This window comes from Crotalus tigris, unplaced genomic scaffold, assembly GCF_016545835.1.
Source record: "Crotalus tigris isolate CLP2741 ecotype Arizona unplaced genomic scaffold, ASM1654583v1 scf7180000019116.999743, whole genome shotgun sequence".
NCBI classification, from domain to species: Eukaryota; Metazoa; Chordata; class Lepidosauria; order Squamata; family Viperidae; genus Crotalus; species Crotalus tigris.
Window position 1 is genome coordinate 86,408 of NW_024097382.1, and position 21,209 is coordinate 107,616.

Consider the following 21,209-nt stretch of genomic DNA (forward strand, 5'->3'; position numbering starts at 1 on the left):
GATTAATTTTTAACATGTTTAACATGTTTCCTTTTTCAAATTATAGACATAAATAGAACATTTCCAGATAATATAAAGTTCCGCAAAACTGCTGTTCCCTGTTTACAGAAAACACTCTACAATGTATTAGTAGCATATGGGCACCACAACCCATCTGTGGGATACTGCCAGGTATGTAATACTAAAAAATAAATATCTTACTTTTGAAGTAGAAAATAATAGCAAACAAATTTCATATCATTAAATTTTACTCCTGTAGTGTCTTGAATGCTACTTATATTTCAGTAGCTTAAGACATGCAATCTAGTTGTTTTCCATTTGAACCTCTTTGGAATTGCTTTGGAGACTGGTATTGAGCACCTCCTGTCCAGCATTGGATCTGGGTTTAAGAAGAAGTACTGTGCCAGTACTACTGTTACAGGTGACAGGAAACAAGTGAGAATGTGCAAAGAAGAAGGGCACCATCAGCATGTCACTAAGAATGTATTCTAAGGTTTGTATCCTATTTCCTAATGCTTTTGATCATATCTGAGCTAAACTCAATCATTTGGAACAAATCTTATTAAGTTCATACTCTGTCCTAAGTAATAAATCATGAATGAGTAACCCACAAACATTGAGTGCATAATGTGCTAAGTATAATGTGCTAAGTAACCAGATCAAGCATGTTATAATTAAATATGATATTTGACATTTCAAAGGAATGGATAGTATCAAATCAAGATTGCAAACTAGGCTTTTTTAAAGCAAGACCTTTTAATGATTAGGATGAGAGCTAGTTTGGTATAATGTTAAGGCACCAGGCTAAAAAACAAGAGACCATGAGTTCAACTTGTCTTATCTATGAAAGCCACCTGGGTGACCTTGGACCAGTAACTCTCTCTAAGCCCAACTCACTTCACAAGGTTGTTGTGGAGAAAATAGGAGGCGTAAGGTGTGTTGGATATGTTTACTGCCTTATTTGTTAAAATAATAAAGGGATATGAATGGATGGATGGATGGCATTTTGGGTCTCAGCACTTGAAAATCATCTTGAGATTAAGAACCATCTTTTTGATGTAGCAAGTAAATTTCTTCTCTAAAAATTCAGATTCTGCAAACAGGATTCTTCCACTAGGGTTAATCAAAAGGATTTTAAGAGTTTATAAATATTATTGAAAAGGGGCATAGAGACCTGTGTTGTACCATTTGATAATTGTAAGTCTGTTGAATGGGACTAGTCACATGACTAATATGATTTTACACATGCATGTTTCTTGCACCAGTGGAGTTGCTTCCTTGTTGTTACAGTAGAAAAGAATGTGGCTAAAAATAGTTTTAGAGCAGCCTTTCCCAATTGATGATCTTTAGCATAGTCATGTAAGTTGGGGTTATGATATCCAGAATTCCTAGCCAGTATTATCAGTTTGAATATCAGTTCATCCAGCAGAAACCAGTATAGCAAAGAATAGATCTAGGTTCTCCACCTACCCAGGTGAGCCATTCCTCTTTCTCTCATTGGTGAAGCTTAATGGAATAATGTTCTTCTTTTCCAAAATGCCCCTACAACTAACATATATTTTCCCTGAAGGAGGCTATGAGGGGCAATCTGTAGAGGCTTGACAAAGCCAATTGAGGTGGAGAACCAGCATTCTGTGCATGAAGCATTTCCTCTGTTCAGGATGCAACAGGAAGGCAATTCTCCATACCAAGAAACTAGTTGGCCTGTACATTCTCCCATTAAGAAAGTGCTGACAGGTATTTTAAGTGGAATACTTACATGAATGACTGACAGTTCTTGATTGCCTTGCACTTTCCTCAAAGGAAGGCAGAAGACATGAAAAAAGGATTGTTCATAAGAGTGTTTTGCTAGAGTGTCTGTAGAAACTAACTCTGGTAGATATGGAAGTAGGAAAGGAATTGTCTTAAAATCATTCTGCCAAGGGGAGCTGGTCTGGTAGTCCAAATTAGGCTTGTTAACAGAAAAATAATATCAAATTATAGAATAGAATTATTAGAATTTGAATTAGAATTAGAATTAGTCTCCAGTGCATAAACTCTTAATGTACATACAAGCAACAAATGATAAATCATGATTATAATCATAAAATACATTCATCATAAATCATAAGATACAATACTTAGTGATGGTCATATGATACTAAATAAGCAGTCAACATAAATCATACTAGGATACTAAATAAAATAATAAATATAAATTGTAAGATATAAGCAACAAGGTTATAGTCATAAGAAGATAAGGAATAGGTAATAGGAAGGATAAGAAGTATAATAGTAATAAAGCCCTACTAGATAGTTTGACAGTATTGTGGGAATTAGTTGTTTAGCAGAGTGATGGCATGGGGGCTGGGGGGAACTGTCTAGTTGTTTTGGCATGCAATGCTCTATATATGCAATGCTCATCTTGAGAGAAGAAGTTGAAACAGTTTATCTCCAGGATGTGAGGGGTCTATCCCTGTCCTAGAATAACTATCATGAATTCATTATACCATCAAATAATTTCAGTAGATGGTGACTTCAGAATACATCCACTGTTTTCCAAAATATTTGACAAATCAGTGCATCAGTAGAGGAATTCGGATAATTATGTGCTTTAGAGCAGTTGAAGTTTTTTCAACTGGATAAAATATGTTGAACATTGCAGGTGGCAGATTGTTCCAAGTACATAGACCTTTCAGAAGCAGTAGAATATATGTGATTCTGTATAATTTATGTTTATATTTCAGGAATTGTTAATTAGTTACCAGTACAAAAATGTTAATGTGACTGACAGCTAACCTATTTCAGAGAATCTCGCAGTGAGCATTCCTTTAAAAGAACTGGACAAGTTTGCTTTGTTATTTTCTGCAAAAGTACTAATAAAATCTTGTACTGGTGTGCATGGTTAATAAATGCACTTGCTCTTTAAACACCCTCTGAGGAGTAGACCTTTATAGTTCCTGCAACCAAATGCCAAATAGTCACCATGGTTGCTATTGTCAAGCAAAATAACCTGACCCCATGGATTGCTTTTTATACTGGTTGTTGCCTTTTCATAGATTAGAAAGAGGAGGTGGGGGGGAAGGGAGGCACTTTTTGAAAAAGGCCAATGTCATATCAACAGATGATTATAAAGTTTTGGAAACTTAGAACAGCTGATTCTATTTGTATGACCGGAAATGTACTATAAAATAATATTGCCACTTTGAACTTTTTGTCTTGTTTGAATCTAAGCTGGCATTATTTATAAAATTAAAAGTATAATCTTTCTGCTTTTGAATTGACTGGAAAGATCAAGAACAGTTAGTGAAACAAAAGCTAAGAGAATTAAAAAGGCAATGAGAAACTGGTGATGCATTGAAATTAAATCTAAATTAATGCAAGTGATATTCTTCCTGAATATTTTAAAACTTACAGCTTACACATTTAACACTTCAAAAGCTACAGCATTAGTCAGCTTTGTTGCAAAGTAATTTTTGATTTGTAAACATGCTTAAATATATTGAAAATATCTATTGGCATAGACACCGGTCTATAAGCTTGTAATAAGGCAAAGGCAAATTTTATACTGACAGCAGAGCTATTTTTTAAATTATCCCAGATCAGTTTCCTTTCTCGTTTATGTCAGATTAACCACCTTATAATTATCTGGATTAATTTTTCATCAAAGCCTTGCAGCCCCCACCCCCAAAGTGCTTCTGTTGGATATGTAAGAAGAAGAAAGAAGAAAGAATTCCTGTATTGCTTAACCAATGAGAAATAAAAAATGTTTTGCTTTTTTTCTCTTTATTTCATTCTTTTGACTCCCTCTTTTGACATTAAATAAATAGGAAATTTATTTATTTCAGGGCATGAATTTCATAGCTGGATACTTGATTCTTATTACAAGGAATGAGGAGGAATCATTTTGGTTATTAGATGCCCTCATCGGCCGAATATTACCTGGTATGTTTGAATCTCACCTCACAATTCATTTCCTATGTTCTGAGATTCCAGAAGTCTAAATATATATGATGTACAATCAGTAATGCATTGAGAATTTATGTTTACCATACCTATATGCAAAATAAATATATGATGTTGTTTGCATCTTGTGATCAAATTTTTTTAAAAGGAGAATGTTTCTAGTGTAACTTTGCTCTGCATTGGAAAATGGAATGTATTTAGACAAGCTTTATCTGGTTATGTGGACTTTCATCTGCAGTCCATTCTTGGCTGATATTTTACTATTTTTATGAGAAATGATTTGGAAAAAACTAACCTAAACCAGAACTGCTCTTCTAAAAGCTTAAAGATATTTATATAATTGTTAAAATAGGTCAGCTGGCATTCTTAGTGGATCTAGTAGCTTTAAAATAGCTTTTCATATACCAGATTGCTAGATAAAGCATTAGGTGGTTCTAAATATATTGATGACTGTAGCTTAACTACTAAAAACAATGATTCAAAACAGTGCTTGGAAGCCAATGTTTTTTTTTAAATAGCCAATATTGATAGATTATGTTGGACTATTTGCAAAATAGTTTATTCAAAGAACATAAAAGCCTTTGCTCTGAGGAAGATCATTAGCTTGACTTGAAGTCTTTTAATTTAGAATAGTTGTCCTTGTTCTCTATATCAGACCTGGGCATTTTACTCCCAGAATTCCCCTGATAAGTTGGCCACTGCTGGGAATTATGAAGTTGATATCCACATATATATAAGTTGTCCAAGAGTGGGGAAATTGTTGTACACCACAGCTTTTTGAAATACAGAATAGGCTCAGTGATCTGCTTATATATATATCTGATAAACTGATGCTGCTTTTCTTATTACTAATTCATTCCCATAGTACTGTCAAAGTAAGGAGGAATTTTTTTGGATGGCAGCATAAAATAGTATTTGGATAAGTTATCTGATGTCTTTCAGAGGGAAGACATAAAATCCTTTATGACTTATTTAGTAAAAAATATCACATTCAACAGGATGAGGAATGATACACTGCACAGAATGTTATACTTCATCCTTAGAATCTAATCTACTCATAAAGTTGATGAGGTAGGTGTTTGCATGAATAAGCTTGGAGCGAATATGAAAAATTAGATGGAGTCTATATTTCTATATACTGTAAATGTATTACAGTTAAGATAAACATGAAATGGAATATAGATATTGCAGAACTAAGCTGATTATATTACATTAAGAAAAAATATTCAGTATTGGTTAACTATTAACTAAGTGTCCAAAATAATTAAATTATTCCTATTTAATTCATTAGCTGCTTTCAGAAGCTACCACTAAAAGTTTGACCATCACAAGAATCATCTTTGTATCTCTTGTATGGTGGCAAAAATGTATATTTGAAATTAAATCTGTTTGATACATTTTAAAATAAACCAGATTAAATCCTTGTGAACTATTACATAAAAATACAGATTATTAAAAATGAGCTCCATTGATCCTAGTTTTGATATTGAAAGAATTAAATCTTTGTAGGATAGAAATCCTTTCAAATCTATATTCCAACACATGAGATGATGGGATATTTAATCTAATCTTAATAAAAGTAATTTGATGTTTATTATGGTCATTTGGAACTGATGCCAAAATCCCATTATAAGATGGATAAATTAATTTTGTTTATTTAGCTCCTGCATGGAGATGTTCCATAATCTCTGCTTAGTCCGTATTGAGAAAGAATTAAAGGACAAAGAATGCATATATATGCATGTACCTGGGTTGAAGAGAGGAATGTACATGTGTTAAAGCAACAGAATTAACTGTTAAGCATGGGGATGTATAGACTAAAATGCATAAATTGAGAAATAACTACTTTTGATTGGTTATGTGCCATCAAACTGATGTTGGATCTTAGCAACTACATAGATAGTTTCTCTAGGATACCTTCCTAACCTGGCCCATCATGTCTTCTAACTGTGTGCCAATCTCTTCTGTAATGAAGTCCATTCACCTTGCTGTGAGTTAGCCTTTCTTCCCCTCTTTCCTTCCATCTTCTTGGCATTATAGACTTCAGAAAAAAATTTAAATCTTTACATAATATGTCTAAACCCGGGGTGTCAAACTCAATTTCATTGAGGGCTGCATCAGCATTGCGGTTGCCCTCGGGGCACCGGGTGGATGTGGCCAGGGTGGGTGCGGCCTACTGGATGAGTTTGGATGGAATGGGTGTGGCCTACTGGGTGGGCGTGGCCAGCTCTACATCGTTCGCGTCAGTGGTGCCTGTGGGAGCCTGGGCAGGAGTGGGACAGATCTGAGGGTCTCTGGCAGAAGGGGTGGGATCAGGACAAGTGCCAAGGCATGGTCCACTGGAGGAGCCTCACTGTTCCTCTCAGGCCATGGGGGGGGGGCTGGATGGTGGTGCAGGCTGCCCGAAGCCCTAGGCAGCAGAGGTCAAATGCCCAGCCTGGCCCTCGAGCACCCGCGGCACCAAGCCCAGCCCCACTTCCCCAAGGGTGTGCCCAGCTGCACTTACCTCCTCCTCAAGGCTGCTGCTGCTGTGCTTGCTCTCCTTAGCCAGGTTGTTCATGATGTGTACGAGGGCAAAGTCAGAGGGAGGCCCATTCCCTCTCCATGGGAGGAGACCCAGCTTTGTATCCATAGCTTCCTTAGCAATAGGATGGGAGACCCCCAGGATATGCCAGGAGGAAGTGGCAAGGGGATGGTGAAAGAGCAGCAGGGCAGGACTAAGGCAGGACTTCCCTCAGACCCTCCCTCTCCTTTTCTTCTTTCCTTCCTTCCATCCTAAGTACAGAGTGGTGGGAAAATATTTGAGATGAGGGAGGAAGAAAAACAGGCAAGAAATGCAGCTGGGGAGGTGTTACCCTTTGTGAGGAATGAAGAAATGCACCATCGTCTGGAAGTGATCAGCACATGGCCCTCACCTTCTTCACATATCTGGCTTGGTGGGCTCTGGGGGAGTGGATGCCATGAGTAGCGTGAGAGTCAACATAACCTGCGCAATGCCGCCCAGCCCCCAGCCTGCCCGGTTTCGGCAGGCAGTGGGGCGCTCTCCTCACTGGTTCCTTGCTGTTTCCAGACGGCCGTGTGGAGCTAAGACTGAATGCGTTTCAGCATAGATGGCCACCACAAAATTGTACATTGGTTCCCTCCCTCCCAGCCGGCCTGGGCCAGGGCCAAGGCAGCAGGGGCTGTTCCCTCACTGTTTCCAGGATGGCTTCGCGGGCCACATGAAACCACTTCGCGGGCTGTATCCGGCCCCCGGGCCTTGTGTTTGACATGTCTGATCTAAACTATTATAATTTCAATCCAGGTATTTGTGCCTTAGTGAGTACTGTATGTTGATTTGTTCAGTGATCCATGATTATTGATTATCCATGATATTTTTTACATCATCAATATTCAGAAACAATACTTTTTATGTCCTGCTTCTTTAATGTTCACTTCCACAGAGAGTCATAAGGAAAACCAATTCTTCCACAGTTCTCATCTTCATAGGTGTAGACACATCCCAGCATCTGAATATCTTTTTCAAGATTGCAATTCTACCAAGTATTGGTATATTTCTTCACTTTATATTGGTAATTGCTCCTTTATATTGGTAATTACTCCTAAAATAGAGAAGCTACCTATTACTTCAATATTTTCACTGTCAGTCCCTGTTGTCATGAGTTTGTCTTTATATTTAATCTTACTACCACTTTTTCACTCTGCTCTTTGACTTTCATTATTATCTTTGCATTTATATTTTCAGTTAAAGGGGTAGTATTTTTATCATAGCACAGTTTACTGATGTTTCTTCCTCCAATTTTTAAACCATCCATATCTTCTTTCAATTCAGTATCCCTTAATATCCAGTCCATTTTGCCATGTTCCACCTAGACCAGTGGTTCTCAACCTTTTTAATGCCGCGACCCCCAACCGGTCATAAGTCGAGGAATACTCAACCAGTCGTAAGTCGAGGACTACTACTACAAACTTGGATGAATATTGAATTAAAGGATTGTCTGTAAATTCTAACTAATATTAATTGGTCATTGATTGCACTATAGCCAAGATCTGTTCTTGCCATAGGCATCCTGTATATGAAAGTACACCTGTTCTTTGTTTTTCATGTCCTGAGCATAGTATGATTTTTTTGACTAAAAGTTTCTTATTTCAGTCCATTTCAATTCACTGATGCCCATGATATCAACCTTTAGTTGATTCATGTCATCTTCTGCTATGTTGAGTTTTGCCATGTTTATGCATCGAACATTTCAGGTTTCTACAGGTAATCCTTGACTTATGGCCACTACTGGGAACTTCCTTCACTAAGCAATGCAATTGTTCAGTGAGTCACTGAACAACTGTTTTACAATTTTTTTTTGCTGGGGTCATTAGACAAATCAATGCAGTCATTAAGTGAATATGGCTTCTCCCATTGACTTTTGACTATTAACTCTCTGGGAATATCATAAATGAAGATTATGTGATCCTGGGACACTGCAAGCCTTGTAAATACATGCTGGTTGCTAAGCACCTAAACGGCAACCTTACGATTATGAAGATACTATGATGGTCATAAGAATGAGAACCAGGTTGTAAGTCACTTTTTTCACCCTTGTCATAACTTTGAACTGTTTCTAAATGAATGATCCTAAGTTTTTATCTGTACTTTAATTTTGTCTTTGCAGCTTGGGTTTTTCTTTTTCTGCATGGCAGCATCAACAAGTAGACATCCAAAGGACTTTAGCCTAACCATGTCATAAAAATTCATATTCTGAAAGAATTTTTCTTCAGTAGTGTGCTGGGTGCCATCTGATTGCTGAGGCCTTTTATCTGGCACAATATCGTCAATCACTTTGTATATTGTTTATTCATATGATTTTCCTGATGAAATGCATTTCCTTTTCCTATGTTGTAAGAACTGATGCCATTGCCATTGTCACTGAAGTGATCACCTGTCCCAGCATCTCCCTATTTTGCTGCGGCCCAACATAGGTACCTGCTTGCTTGAGCTGGAGAGCTAGACCTTGGGTGACTCTGCTGGGGCTATATACGGTACTTCTGACAAATATTGCTAGTGTTCTTCACTTAACTGTCCCAGGAATATGCCCACCCATCCATGAGGACAGCACACTAGGTGTTGGGTGGGGATCTGTACCTTAGAGAAAGTCCGAACCTATATAGGCAATATTAATATAATTTCCAAAGCACTTCCTTTAAAAAAGAAAAAAAAGCCCTCAACTATATTCAGAATAGGAAACTAATAACAAGGATGTATTAAAGGAGGATAGGAAAATAGAAATTGAATGCATTATTTCCTTTATCTTCATTTTTAGGACATAAAACAGATTTCTGAGCCAAAGCTGACTTTTCAGAATGTATGTCAGATGAATTGAGACAGATGAGAACAATTGAGAAATTATTGTAAAGTCATAAGTCATAAACTAAATGGATGAATTAAAAATAAGTATGCATATCCAGATAATATCCAATCAGAAATTCTTCAAAACCTAATTATGAAATTGCTGGTCTTTAAAAAAATATATAAAACTTTTGTTTAACATTAATCTCCATTCTCAGGGCTTAAAAATAGCCATTGTGACCCAATTCATATAATGTCTTTGAGGATCAGTAAAGGAAATAATCCCATTAGATTAACATCTGTTTCAAGGAAAATAACTGAAAGGAATATTAAAGAGGAAACAAGTGAATATGCAGAAGAATGAGATTTGCTAAAAAGCACGGCTTCTGCAAGGAATCTTGTCTCACTAAATTTTCAAACATTTATAAGGGTATAGAAATTCAGGGAGATAAGGATTATCCAATTAATAATGTTCATGTGGTTTTAAAAAAGCCATTATCAAAATTCTTCATAAAGACTTCTAAGGAAACTGAGCTGCATGGAATAAGTACTTATCCAGATTGGCATCTGTTAAAAATAGGAAATGGTTGGAATAAAAGTTCGGTTCTCATAGTGGAAAAAAGTGCATAATATAGAAAGTGGTGATTTGCAATTTTTATATGATGTGGGATTCATTTTGGACTGTTAGGTGTCCGTGTTTGCTAACAATACCAAACTGTTCCAGGTAGTGAAATCAAAAAACAATAGTGCAGAGCTCCAAAAAGATCTCTCCAAACTTAGATAGCCTTCTAAATGGCAAATGCAGTCAGGGTAAATAAGTAAAGCAATACATGTTGGTACACATACAAAATGTCCATTTGTAATACATTAATGCAGTGGTTCTCAACCTTTCTAATGCCGCGACCCCATAATACAGTTCCCCATGTTGTGGTGACCCCCAACCACTTATACATCACCGGGTGCCAGGGGCGTGGACAAAGAAAAGGGGAAAAAAATGGCGGACAGCCTTGTTTGGCGACCCCCATGAAATAGTCGTTCGACCCCAAATGGGGTCCCGACCCACAGGTTGAGAACCACTGCATTAATGGGATATGAGCTGGTAATAAATGCTAATGAAGGGGACTTGGAATCACAGTTGACTGCTTGGTGAAAATATCAACCTTGAAACTGTTATGTGATAGGCAGATGTTGTTTGATAGTATAAAAGGAATTGTTGCAGGACATAAACTGTTCAATTGCAACTGAATTTTGCAATTGACTGATGATTTTGTCAATCCCAGTGATGTTCAAGTGTTGTTACTATTATTATCCTAAGTATGTAGTAGAATTGCAAATTATGGTGATATCACAGAGTATTATGCATAGTTCTGGTCACTGCATCTTAAGAAGAATACAATTTGACAGAGCTGGAAAAGATTGGGAAAAAAGAAAACCAAAAATTATTGGAGACCTGAATATTTTTTCTTTGTAAAAGGAACAATTATCACTGGTGGTCGTTGGGCTACACAGCCAACACTCAGAGGCAGTGTGAAATAACACAGTGATATTTTATACCCATAGGACCTTATGTAACTAGAGGTTAGGGATGCTATGAAAAAAAATTACTAATACAGTAAGGACACTGTGAAATGAAAACATTTGGGAAACTCTATAGTCTTAACATCGAAGTAATTGTATTAGTCTTCAAAGTGGCATGTAATTTAATCAACTGTTTCCTTGTGTCTCAGTTAAATATCTCAGATTATTCCATATTTTTTACAACCACAGTCTTCTGTTTATACTGAAGTTGAAAAGTATTATTTATGCTTTTTTCCCCCTTCAGTTTGTTGTATTGTACTGTAGAACATTAAAAACTTCTGTTTCTGCAGAGTAGATGTTCCAAGGAGGAGATGTATTGCAATTCTGTTAGACTGCAGTCTCTGCATACATATTTCCACTGCTGGATGCAATATATGCAAATATGTTCATACCACTTCCTTCCCATCCCATCCCCCTGCGACTCCAGAATGGATTTAAAATTGTACTACAATACAATTGCTTATGACAGCCCTTCTTCCATTTACCAGATGGAAACAAAGCAGCAGGTTATTTTGCTTTGTTAAAGTCCTGATATTATTTTCTTAATATTGCAAAGTAGCAACTTTGCATTTGGAAATAAGGAAATGAAGGACTGGAGATTTGGAAATAAGGAATGAAAAGGATACATCCTATGTAATCTTGTTTTGTTCCATAGATAGAGAAGAATGGCTAGAAATAGAAGGGTGTAGTTCATTGACTTTTTATACTGAATTCACTAAATTCTTTATTTGTGGATGAACCATCTGTAGCAATTGAAGACCCATCTTTCAAAATGTTTGAATTTTGTATAAATTGTATAAATACAAGGACTGGATAATCATTAGTGTTTTAAATATATGTGTGTTTTACATGTAAATAATCTTTCCAGGTTATTCAGCTAAGATGATCCAAGGCCTGCCTGCATGTGAGAATTTTCAGCTGTTTTAAAATTTGAGTTTATTCATGCAAAAGAGATAGAAAATAATAAGCTAGTGTGGGTGCTTTAGGCTTTGATCAATAATAACCAATAATGTTAATAAAACAAAATTGAAAATATAGGCTGCTTCAGCAGATTATAAAAGCCTTACTAGTTGCAAAAACTTTCCTAGTTGTTTTCATTATCTATCTTTACCTATTTTATAAGTAGAAAACTGAATTTCATAACAGCATTATGATAATGTAACCAAGTTCTGGTTTGTGCTTCATTTATATTAATATCTTTGCAGCATAGAACTGCAGGAAAAATAGTGCTGCATATGCCATTTTAATACAATCTGCATATTCATATTGAGTTGATCCATTAGTATGGATACTTGGCTATAAGGGGAGTGTTGAGAAGTTGGGCTCCTCAGCTCTGGAACTCTTTTTCCTGGCACCCATGTTGACTTTTCAGTATTAGAATAAAGCCCTTTCTCTTTCTTGGATTGTGAATATGGGCTTAAATTAGCTTTCAGTGATTTAGTGATGTAGTGCTTCTTGAGGCTTCTGTTACCGTTAGAATACATTATTTTAGATAGTTGGTTTTTTTATGTATGTTGTACATTGCAATTGGAGTAGTACCTGGGTGAAATGTAATAATCAGCAGCATGTATGGATGATATCACTTCATGCATCCTATTTAAAAGTAAGAGAAAGCATTGAGAGCTAATGTTGTATAGTGGTCCTGGCACTGGATTAGGAGCAGGAAACCTTGGCTCTGGACATTCTTCTGCCATGAAAGCAACTTTGGAACAAATTTTCTCTGTTAACCCAACTGAGCTTTGTGTGTGGCCGTCATGGGAATAAAAAGGAAAACAGAGGTCTGGGTAGGTTACTTGAGCTTCTGAACAAAAGGTGGAATATAAAGCTAATATGTAAGCTTTATGTATTTCATAGTCTATGGCTTTTAATGGTAGTCTTTTATTAGTTATAATTCTCAGTGGTTCTGGACTAGTTATACTAATTTGTGGCTGCAGTAAAATATTGAAATTGAATGTTTGTTGCAGCAGAACACTTGAAAATGGCAAAACAAATGCAACCCAGAATTGTGTATTTGAAGGTTTTGTTACTGAAGCATTCAGAATTACTTCATCACTGTATTCTACTAGATTTTTATATTTCCCACAGGTAATGTTCCATATGTAAAATAAGGCATGTGCTGTAGTGGAATGCCATACATTATTGTAGAATGAAATCTTTATGTTTTCTTTTTATCATTTTCTATTTTGAAGACCATCCAGACTGCAGCATCACACAGAGTAATGGGGCCTCTGTTGTACTAAGCTGCACTGACTTCCAGTTTCTTTCTGGGTGCAATTCAAGGTGCTAGTCATCACCTTTAAAGCTCTATATGGCACAGAGCCAGATTATCTGCGGGACTTAAGGCCATCTACCCATCCTACCAGGTCAACTCCTAGTACCTTGCCTGAATATTGTTATCTGATAGGAACTACGAATTGTGCCTTTTCTGTGGCAGCCCCTGCCCCTTGGAACAGGCCTCTACCCTCGTTCATAAAGCTTTGTAGCTCTGGCATTTTCCTCAAGTTCTGGGATCGTATTTGGATGACTGCACATTAGAAGCCTGACTTGGCACCAGATTTTTTTGTTGTTTTTAATGTGTTTAGTTTTATAACTTTAACGTGATTTTATATGTGGTTTTAACTTTTGATTGGGAGAGTCGGTTAGAAGATGGGCTATGTTTTAAAGAAAGAAAATCTTTCTTCTCTGGAGTTGGCTTTTTGCACAATCAGGAAAGCAAAGTAGTGGCATGCCTAACCTTGATCTTGTAGCATTTCTAGTGGCTTGGAATAATGCTCCATTATTCATGCTTTGACCTGTCGTTTTTGCTCTGCTTTTGGAGACTGAAAGCAGCAACTGCTGTTCTTTTTCAACAGATCCTGGATTGATTAGAAACCTGGAATTTACTGCATGGCAATCTATGCCAAGTTATGGAGCACCATCTGGTGTCTTTATTAAAAATTGGCATGACCATTTTACTTTCTCATACAGTATGAATGGAGAAAAATGACTTATGATGGAATAATTTTGTGTGTATGCTCCTTGAAGCTAGATGTACCATGCCAGTGTTATACTTCAGTATAGAACATACTTTCTTTAAGATGTAAATTTGTCTGTAGTTTTATGGAAACTCAACATCTATAACTTTTCATAATTTGTAGGACTGGAAATTCATTCTATTCTGGTTGAGATCCAGCTAGTGGTAATAAAAAACAAAAATTTCCAGCACCATCTATTCCTGCTAGCCCATCTTCTCTGTCCATGTTCATGAAGAGAGAAAACTGGAATGTATTTTTCCTGCAAACTGTCCTTGGTCAAAACTTGTAATACAGCCCAGTCTTTGTTTTCTTGGCTGCTCTAGAATTTCATAATTTCACAGGACTCATGGACTAGACAAGATGCAAATTAGCTTTGAAAGAAGATACTTCTTACTGTTAGATATCTCTTACAGAATATATATATATATATATTTAAAACAATAAATTGCGTTCTGATGACTTAGTTTTCATATCTTTCTGAAGATTATTATAGTCCTGAAATGATGGGTCTGAAAACAGATCAAGAGGTTCTTGGACACCTTGTGAAAATGAAGATTCCCGCTGTGGCAGAATTAATGGAAAAACATGGCAACTTGTGGACTTTGGTGGCATCCCGTTGGTTTATATGTTTGTTCATTGACATTCTTCCAGTAGAGGCAAGTGAGAATGACAACAACTTATTGCCTTTTATATAATTATCCAAATTCTAGTGCATGTATTTCATACACTCAGTAACTAATTTAATTCTTCAACAGACTGTGCTCCGAATTTGGGACTGTTTGTTTTATGAAGGATCAAAAATAATCTTTCGTGTGGCCTTAACATTAATTAAGCAACATCAAGATTTCATTTTGGAAGCTACAAATTTTCCTGAAATCTGTGAAAAATTTAAGCAGATTACTACAGGGTCATTTGTAACTGAGTGTCACATATTCATGCAGGTGGGTGTCATCCTAGAAAACAATGAATCTGCTATAAAAATATGTATTGATACTATTGCTCATAAGATTGTTTAAGCGGGCTTTATGAAATATAATTCATTATTTTTAAAATATGTTGTATTTAATTATACGGTGTGTAGGCTGCACAATGCCCAACAACTCTGGGAGGCTCACAGTTAAAAAGAAAACAAAAACAAAAGAGATCATGAGCTGCTGAGACAAATATATAAAACAAAACGGCTCCATCCAACAGGAGTTCAACTATCACCTTGCCCTGAAGAATATTAGCAATAGCACATAAGACATGTATACCATTTTATAGCGCTTTAGGACACTCTCTAAGCGAGGCATGTCAAACTGCTGATCTGCGGGCTGGATGCGTCACGCTGAAACTGTGCCGACTCCATTGCCAGCAATGGGGAAAAAGTCCCATTATGTCATGTGATTTCACATGACATCGCAAGTTTGACATACCTGCCCTAAGCGGTTTACAGTCAGCATATTGCCCCCAATAATCTGGAATCCTCATTCTACTGACCTTGGAAGGATGGGAGGCAAGTCAACCTTCAGCCAATCAGGATCAAACTCTTGGTAATGGGCACAGATCATGTTGGAAATAATCCACAGCACTGTAGAGTCAACCAGGGTCTCTCACCTCTGCATAATCAAAATAGCTAAGGATATACAGATAATAGATAATGGAAATGTAGATGCCATTTTACTTTTATGGGTATGCTTTCTATCACACTTCTGGAACTACATTTAACCCTACAAGGCCCTTACTTTCAAAAAGTCACTTTGCTTCAATAAAGTCTACCATTCATTTATATTCATGATTTGCCTGCAGGGATGTCAAATTAGTTTCAATTAGCTTCATATAGTGTCAATAGCCATATAATTTGTTTCACAGATCAGGGGCATCCCCATGCTTCGTAAATACTGAATAGCACTAAATCTCTGGAAAGTTGAGAGATACTGTCCTTTTCTATAAGGAGAACCCTGTAGAACCTTGGAGTGTCTCAGAGACCCCTTGAGTCCCCCATTCTATCTCGTTGTGGCAAATTAAATCTCCAAACAAGAACAAGCGAGGAACAGTCTTCTTACTGTCCAGCAGCTGATATTTAAAATATGCTGTCTCTTCAGTCACGATGCAACCAGCCAGCTTAGTAATTACTAATAGATTGGTTTATGTAAATTTGTCAAATTTTCCTCCTACAATGATTTTCGATGGCCACTGCAACTAATGGCAGCAAATTCAACAGTTGAACAACATGCTGTGTAAATGAACTTCTTCAAATCTTGAATCTCCTCCATGTATTTAGTTTTAGTGGATGCCCCCAATGTATTCATTCTGAGGAGAAAAAATTATCTTCCTATGTGCCATATTAACCATATATGATGTTATAGATATTTACAATGTCTTCTTTATCTATCTTCACTCTGAAAGGTAGGAGTTTTCATGCATAAGATTGGTGCTTTACTTGTTTTCTTTATAGGATTTTTTTTTTGGGGGGGGAACACAATATTTTTAAATGTAACACAGTATTCCAATTATTCCTAAGCACAATTCCCTCTTATTTTGAGTCAATTAAAAATCTCTAGGGTCAGATATAAATTCGCTAAAATTTTGATGGGACCGTTCTAAGATCCATCTAATTTTTGGCCTTGAGAAAGTTACAATTGCAGCATAAATTTAGCTGGCATTTAGAAATAGGCTGTGTCTAAAAATGGAAATTTAGATATAGGGCTAATTTTCCTCCATAGCTATTTGACCAAATTGGTACAAGACCCTAATGGTTCACTAGTTTTCATCTTCTAATGTACTGCAAGTGAATTTTAAGTATTTCTTAATGCACACGTGTAACAATCTGGATGGAATCTTGTAAGTTGTTGATTTAATAATGTGATGCATCCCATTCTAGGAAGAAAGATTTGACTCATGGTATTTTTTGATTAGTGTGATTCTGCTCATTTTGTACCACAAAGCACATACAGATATTTCTTTGCATCGTAGTATATGCTAATATTTTAATTTTCAATTCTAGAAAATATTTACGGAACCTGGAAGTCTGCGAATGGCTACAATAAACAAACTACGAGATACGTGTAGAGCAAATCTGATTACTTCAGTCTAAATGAACATTACTTCACTTGCTCAGATACAATTTTCTCAGGCTGCCATTGACACTACACTAATTAGCCCCAGCCTTTCATGTGTTCAATGGGATTTTTTATTTTAAAAAAAGCACAAACACTTTAATTATGTAAATAAAATGTAATGTAGATGTAATCCCTTTTCAACAAATGGACTATATATTTTCAGACATTTTTGTAATAACAGAATACAAAACTATATAATAAAGTATATTTGAAGCTATCATTTTTTGAATTGTAACCATGTTAAGGCTCTGGACTTTAAGTAGAGATCCTTGTTTAGAAAACTAGTGGTCTACTTAATCTCACTTTTTTTTTTTAAAGAACAGCGTATCTACCCTTTTCTGTTGTCTGGCTCTGCTAAATGAGATTATTTTATTTATATGCACACACACACACACACACACTTACATTCTGAATAGTGAACTCTGATAGAATCAAAAACACCAGGAGTTACACCTTACAGCAAATTAAGAAACAATTTGTTTTTTTCTACTTTTCTGCATGCAACTGTAGTGAGCAAAATGCTTCATGTGAAGTTTTGTCCTGAATTCATCCCAGAACTGTCGGTTGGACAAGAGCTGCAATCTCCTATGTTACTCTCATGTGCTACTAATGGGAAGTTATTCTATCAAGGAATAACCAAGTTGTTTTTTCTTATTCAATCTACTACTTTGTAACATTTTAACTTGCTGTAGTATTGTGGGGAATCTCTATGGATAAAACTATAGCAAACACAAGAGCTTAGGTTCATGTGTGACAAGGAAATTCCATAAACACAGATCCACTTGTTTAATGGTAAATTCCTCCACACACTCCAAGGAAAAAAATCAATTATACAAGGATCGAAGGAATATTATTTGAAATACAAAACATGGATTTAGATTTTAGGCTTATAGTTTACAACTAAGAATCTGAGGTAATAGAGTTACCCCTCCAAACTTTACAAACAAGCTTAATTTACTTCAAAATCAAAGCAGCCTTGTAATTGCTTAAAAGAACACCGAGAACATACAGAAAAGTCTTTATTAGCATTGTTACAGGCAATGCATTCATAACTGATCCTTGCAGTGTACAGTCCCAGCCAAAGTCAAAGCAAGAATTAGCAGATTGAAATTTATTGTACACATGTGCAGAAAGAGGATCTCCTTTGAACTTCCAACAAAAGAGACTGAAATTCACTTTACCAAAAATAAAGTAACACCCATTTTCATGTAAAAAAGGGCCAGCTCCTACTAAGCTGACAGACCAAAAATATATTAAGAATTAGCCACGTTTTATTTTCACACTTTGCATATACCAAGCTTAGCATTTAAAGATTAATGATACACACCTAGGTAGAGGCAAAGTGGGAATAGCAGAGGTCAATTGGTCAATCATTACTGTAAATGCAGTAACTTAAGTCAGCACAGGTTGGTAGTACCAGAAAAGTGGAAATTTCCCTTTGTTAAATACAATTAATCTGAATTTAAGTGGAGTATGAAGTAACTATATCATCCTCATTTAAGTAGTTGACATTATAAACCATGCCAATTCAGAAAAGCATTCATAAAATTTCAGCCTGTTTCTAGATGGGCAAATATTTAGCCCATTAGCAAAATTAAACAGAACTAAAGTTATTCTTTGTGCATAGTTAAATGCCACAAAATGGATTTCACATTTAGTAAAGCAGACACTGCAAGAAACAGTTGTAAGGAAAAGATTGTGCTCCCTCATAAATCTAATTGAGGAGAAGATGGGGGAGGGGAATCAATTTTCTGCTTCTTGCGACTGCTATTCTTCCATGCTGGTATAATTCAGTGCAAATCATTAAATTGTTTGATAACCAGCATGGCTACGTTTTCGGCCAATTAAATATGCAATCAACACTATGAGGACAAGTCCAGCAAGGGCTGCACCAACTACAATAGGAATCAACATATTATTTTCATCCAGCTGACATTCTTCCACTGAAAGAAAAATAAATAAACATAATTCAATTTTAAATAGATAAAAGAGCAAGGCAAGTACAATGTAATTCTTTCAATAGAGAATTATAATTTGTCAAAGCATCTGACTAAACCCAGACTACAATACTATTTATTACACTAAATGTAAAAAATTCCACCTGAGAGAATTGTATTCATACCATTCAGAATACAGTGGTAAAAATCTGTAGACTGCACATGGAGAACTAGCTTTAAGATTACAAACAGACTGGATTCTCACATTGTGTTAAGAGTAGAATATGATTTGTTATAATCACTGAATAAAGCAGTATTCCCATAACATTGGGACAAATAAATCACATGCCTTGAAGCAATGTGTAAAACCAGGAATTATCTGTTTGGAAAAAAGCCATCTCCATTCAAATTAAAGAAATGCAATTTGACACTTCACTTGCCAATGATCAAATAAAATGTATAATTTTCTGTTTTCACAAAAATGATCCTAGTGGTAGAAGTCCTTAGCTCGGCTTTAGGCAGTTCTGCCATATAAAAGAATTTATTTTGATTTTCAAAACTGGAAGTTCTACTTTCCAAAACAAACCTGGCACAGAGTTAGTTCCCAATTTGAAATGGCAAAGAGATATTTATTTACCATAAGCATGTTCAACAGGACATTACAGTTTTCCCATTAGATCTAATCAAATAAACTTTGTAAAATTCCAATGCAACCTCTATACTCTATTGAGCATTTGAAACTGTTCTGGCAAATACAAGCCCTGCTGAGCTCTTGCAATATATTAATAACAGTACTGTATTATACTGTATAAAACTACCTTGCCCCAGGTTACCATCCTACTAAGAATTATGGTATTATCTTCTTGCAAAATTAGAGCCATCTTGATCTGCCTTAATTTTGTTTTAAAAAATTCAAATGATGGCAATTTGTCTACTTCAGTTGGCTCAGTTATTTAAATAAGACTGCTACATTAGATAATATTCACTTTACATTCTAATAAGAAATTAGTGTCAAAGGTTGACTTTCATTTAAAATACTTTACATTTCTTAAGCTGCTATTCATTAATTTGGGGGAAAAGATGAGACAACCATAACCATTTAAACTATGCTGATAGATTAGCTTGTTAACCAATAGGTAAGAAAACTTACATATGCCAGTTTTATATGGGAATCTTATTGTATCAGCATAACTGATTACAAGCAGACCATAATTACTACTTGAGACATACTATTAGACTGCAAAGACTGGCACTTACAATGGATATTCCTTTTGATGGAGAAACTGTATATATACTATCTATATATGTAGGTCTTTGGTTGTTCGGGTTTTCTCCCGCATAAAATTGGAAGTGTCTTGGCGACGTTTCGACGAAGTCCCATTCGTCATCTTCAGGCTGGTGTTTTCAGCTTCGTGCTTCGAGCAGCAATGTGTGGTCTTAGCTGTTTCTTCCTTTTAACTGCCAGTGGGGGTATGAACTGATTGGGTGGGAGCTTGGCTGTGTTCTGATTGGGTGGAGGTGTCAGAACACAGCCAAGCTCCCACCCAATCAGTTCATACCCCCACTGGCAGTTAAAAGGAAGAAACAGCTAAGACCACACATTGCTGCTCGAAGCACGAAGCTGAAAACACCAGCCTGAAGATGACGAATGGGACTTCGTCGAAACGTCGCCAAGACACTTCCAATTTTACGCGGGAGAAAACCCGAACAACCAAAGACCTACATACAAACACCTGCGAAAACCTCAGAAAACAACTATCTATCTATATATATATAATAAAATGGCTACAATCTCAATTCCCCATTCTCATGGGACTGTTATTTTTTTAATGTAGCATTTGTCTATATGCCACAGGAATTGTAACGTTGTCTCTTAGAACACTTTTATCAACTCTGTTTTGAAAGGGCATGGGGCTAAATTGCTTAAAATACTTTTAAACAAAACATTTCAATAGCTTCAATAGGAATGCATATTTGCAATAAACTATGTTTTTAATCTATATTCAAGAGACCTTACCTGCTCCAAATTTGTATCCTGCAACCTTGAAAGCCTGAACTTGAACATTGTATATATTGATAGAAGCTTTGTCTGAAACCTGAATTATCTCTTCTGCCACACACTTGTAAGATTTTCCAATTGTAGCTTTTAGGGCATTTAAGCTATTGTTGACAACACTGATACTTTTTTCTGCAAAAGATTTACAGAAACAATCCACATTACGAGCAACCATGATTTAAAAAGACAAGTGAGAGGAAGATGTAGAACTGAACTAAAAGTGAGCAGTCAACCATT

General features: G+C 36.1%; 2 protein-coding genes across 3 annotated transcripts in view; one reads left to right on the forward strand and one right to left on the reverse strand.

Annotated features, from left to right (window-relative positions):
- The window catches only part of GRTP1 (growth hormone regulated TBC protein 1), a 38,798-nt gene extending 20,995 nt beyond the window's left edge, over nt 1-17,803 (forward strand). For both annotated transcript variants that reach the window (XM_039359749.1, XM_039359748.1), the window contains 5 exons: nt 47-171; nt 3,828-3,924; nt 14,362-14,534; nt 14,634-14,819; nt 16,865-17,803. In XM_039359749.1, coding sequence (XP_039215683.1) covers nt 47-171; nt 3,828-3,924; nt 14,362-14,534; nt 14,634-14,819; nt 16,865-16,954 — 671 coding nt within the window. In that variant the 3' untranslated portion in view covers nt 16,955-17,803. The remainder of the gene's footprint in view (nt 1-46; nt 172-3,827; nt 3,925-14,361; nt 14,535-14,633; nt 14,820-16,864) is intronic.
- A 179-nt stretch (nt 17,804-17,982) lies between these two features.
- The window catches only part of LAMP1 (lysosomal associated membrane protein 1), a 28,533-nt gene continuing 25,306 nt past the window's right edge, over nt 17,983-21,209 (reverse strand). Inside the window, exons 8-9 of the mRNA XM_039359747.1 lie at nt 20,934-21,104; nt 17,983-18,922 (exon numbers count right to left, since the gene is read on the reverse strand). Of these exons, the coding sequence (XP_039215681.1) occupies nt 18,783-18,922; nt 20,934-21,104 (311 nt within the window). The 3' untranslated portion in view covers nt 17,983-18,782. The remainder of the gene's footprint in view (nt 18,923-20,933; nt 21,105-21,209) is intronic.